Genomic DNA, 3,297 nt, shown 5'->3' with positions numbered 1-3,297 from the left:
TGCTGGAGCTCTCCTGGAACGTCAGCTACCCCCAGCAAGTCGTGCATTTCCAGCTCCTGGCCAAGAAGCTGAAGTTTGGGCTCCTCTTCGGGATGTCGGACAGGGGCGAGTTCGAGAACGCCGACCTGGCCGTGCTCTGGAGCGATGGGCACAGGTCTTATTTTGGGGTGAGTCATTGTGAGACCTGCACGGGTGTTTTTGGGGCTTCCTCCCCCTGGGTGAGCCTGAATTGGGATTGGAAAGGGCAGGGCTGGTCCAAGGTGTTGTGCACACCGGAGCACTCCCGCTGCTCCGGTGGAAGGGATCCCAAAGGGTTTGGGGGTTTCTATCCCAGAGAGGCCACGGATGGGGTCTGTGCTAAGGGTTTGGACCTTAAACCTAAAGAGAAAAGAATGAATGGAAAGGCTGAGTGGAAGCAGAACCTGGAAGTCTCGGCTGTGGTTAGCTGCAAAGAGCTCTGGTAGGTGTTTGGATGGACCAGCTCACGCACACGCAGGAGGCACCAACACCTTGGGTGACTTGTGCACTGCTGTCAGACACACCCAAAATGAACCAAAGCCCTCGTGAACAACTTGGAGCCGGTGCAAGAGCTGTCAGACAGGAAGGCTGCTCCTGCCAGCCCCAGTAACCCACCTGGGAGTCGTGTCCCACGGCAGAGCTCAGCAGGGCACGGGAAAACCCGACCCCCCGGCTGCCAGCCAGGAACCAACCGTGCCAGCCTCGGGTGGGGTGTCAATGTAAACACCTGCTGGGAGCAGGGGCAACACGCTCAGCTCCAGCTTTGCTGGGTGATATTGCTGCTGCCAACTGCTGTCCTTCCAGCCACAGCCTGTGTGTCCAGCTCCTTCTTTGCTTTGCCTTTCTCCCGAGGTTGCAGTAAGTGCCTCTCCAGCAGCTCTTTATCCCCAGACCACCCCGTTAGGCTTATTACAATTATGCTTGGCTGCAGCAAGCAATTCACATCTTTTCCCTGCGTGAGGCTTTCCAGTAAGTTAAATTTTACCTCTCTGCTTACCTCAAATTAACCATAAAATACATTCTTTCACAATCAGCCGCAATGTGATCTGCAGTGTAATGAAAGGATGAAAAGAAGGGCTTATTATCTGTGCTGTTTTCTTGCTAATTACCAGCCATTCAGGATGCGTGGCAGCCCAAATGCTACAGTATTTCACAGCATCATGTTAAAAAAACATAAAGGATCATTTCTAATCTGCCTTCATGTGCTCGCAGAAAGACAAACAGTACTGAATTAAACACCAGGCAGCGTTTGGGCTTTTTCTCTTGGTGCTGAACAGCATCCTGCAAGGAGATTTTGATAAATCTCCCCAATCCTGGTTTTCTCTCTCTCCCAGCAGCTTTTTTTTCTCTCTGAATAAGTATGTCAACTGTTAGAAAGATCCAAATTTGCTTAACCTCCCATGTACTACAAGATTAATTTGAACACTATATTCCTACGAAAACAAATGTCATGGTAGCTTCATGTAGCTGATTTTACTTTCCCCCTCTAAGGACAATATGTTCTCGAAATGTCACTCTATACTTCTGGCTGAAATGATGCCAAGATGCTTTATTCTTTTTCTTCTATTTTTTCCCCCCCCAGGATAAGAGAATCAATGTTACTTGTGTATGTACAAGGTACTTCTTAGGTGCCTTTCCTCAATAAACAAAAGATATCAACGGGAGGTGCAAAACATCAACACAACAGCACTGTTCAAATCCAAATTTTTGCAGGATTTTATACTCCCAACCTTCAAATCCTTAAGCACAGGACTAACCTACTGCTTTGCTTCACAGAGAGCAGGTTTTGGGAGGCCTTGGGTTGCTGAAGCAGTCTGGTCACTACAAATTAAGGATTTTGAAGAGTGGTAGCAAATTCTAGGGCTGTCACTACAGAGCAGCAAGGGACAGATCTTAAACTGAGAGCAGCTGGATTGTGACAAGGGTCTTGGAGGGCACATCATCCCCTCTGAAGGTCCTCCCCCTAGCTGAATACACCCAAAACACAGCACAGACTGATGCAACACCCTCGTGTGTCCCTGTGGGCTTTGCTCCCCCCAGCACATCTCAACTTGTAAGGGTCTTTCTGCAGACTGTTAATGCTGGGTCACCCATTTCACAGATCTGCCTGGGCTGAGCACCAAGGGTCTCCTGGCAGGGGCTGTGCCAGCCCAGTTCTGCCCGTGGGCTGCTGGAGAGGGGCACGGGGCAACCAAAACACAGGCTCCCAACACCTCTGGGGTGCAGAGGGTGCATGAACCAGAGGGTGAACACAAGGAGGACCTCAGCCCATGGGACTGCTGGAGGTCACTGTCATTGGTTCCTTGGGCTGAGGGGGGCCAGCAGATCCTCCTGGCTTCTTGAGGTGCCCTTCTTCCCACAGGATGCCTGGAGTGATGCCAAGGGGCAGCTCCACATGGACTCCCAGCAGGACTACCAGCTCCTCACGGCTCGGAAGGCTCCTGAGGGGCTCTACCTCCTCTTCAGAAGAGCCTTCAGCACCTGTGACCCCAAGGACTACCTGATAGAGGTACAGCACTGCCCTCACCCTGCTACAGCACACCCCAGCCTGCACGGTTATACCTCACCAGTTAGTTTTGGGGTGCTGCCTAAGGCAGAAAGGAAGCCTGCTCCAGATGTCAGCCCTGGGACATGAGTAATGTTTGGCACAATCTATTTACAACCCCTTAATGTATCTCTGGAGTGCAGATTTGAGCTCGTTTGCATCATCCCCTCTCGTTCAGCATGTGTCAGGGCTCTATAAACACCCTCCTGCATCACTCTGCTTTCCAGTCTGGAACCAACTGTTGGGAGTGTTACAACGAGGTGTTGGTGTGGTGTTCAACAGGAGGCAGAGAGGAGGGTGGTGGCAGGAGCTGGAGCAAAGGGATGGCAAATAGAGGTGTGGGGTGTGGTGATGTCTCATTCACTGCTCCCCCATGAGATAGGATCCCCCTGGGGAATGTCAAAGAGCTTCAGGGTCTGAGCCATGGACCCCAGGTGGGGGCAGGAACCAGCTCAAGGCTCATTTCAGATGAAAGCCTTTGGTCAGCAGGATATTTTAAAGCCAACGTGGGCATGGAGAGTCCTTGAATTTTTGTTGCTGGTTTTCAAAAGCTTGTCTTGTGGTGAGAAATGTCTGTCTGCCAAAACAGACAGCCTTGGAGGAAAAAAAATCTCAGTGTGAAGCAGAAAGAGACTTGGAGGTCTTTATTCTCTCATCCTTTAAGGGGAAAAAAAAAATATTCTTTTTTCCCCTTTCTTCCCTAACTCCTGTCAAGAGCCAAGGGGGTCAAGCAG

The 3,297-nt window shown here is 50.7% G+C and overlaps 1 protein-coding gene across 1 annotated transcript in view; it reads left to right on the top strand.

The window, feature by feature from the left end:
* Nucleotides 1-3,297, top strand: part of DBH (dopamine beta-hydroxylase (dopamine beta-monooxygenase)) — a 14,999-nt gene that overhangs the window by 234 nt on the left and 11,468 nt on the right. The window contains exons 2-3 of the mRNA XM_008937531.1: nucleotides 9-167; nucleotides 2,381-2,527. Of these exons, the coding sequence (XP_008935779.1) occupies nucleotides 9-167; nucleotides 2,381-2,527 (306 nt within the window). The remainder of the gene's footprint in view (nucleotides 1-8; nucleotides 168-2,380; nucleotides 2,528-3,297) is intronic.

The sequence above is a fragment of the Merops nubicus genome, unplaced genomic scaffold (assembly GCF_000691845.1).
Source record: "Merops nubicus isolate BGI_N331 unplaced genomic scaffold, ASM69184v1 scaffold19793, whole genome shotgun sequence".
In the NCBI taxonomy this organism is placed as follows: Eukaryota; Metazoa; Chordata; class Aves; order Coraciiformes; family Meropidae; genus Merops; species Merops nubicus.
Note: the sequence above shows the minus strand (reverse complement) of the source record. Positions and strands in the feature narration are given on the sequence as shown.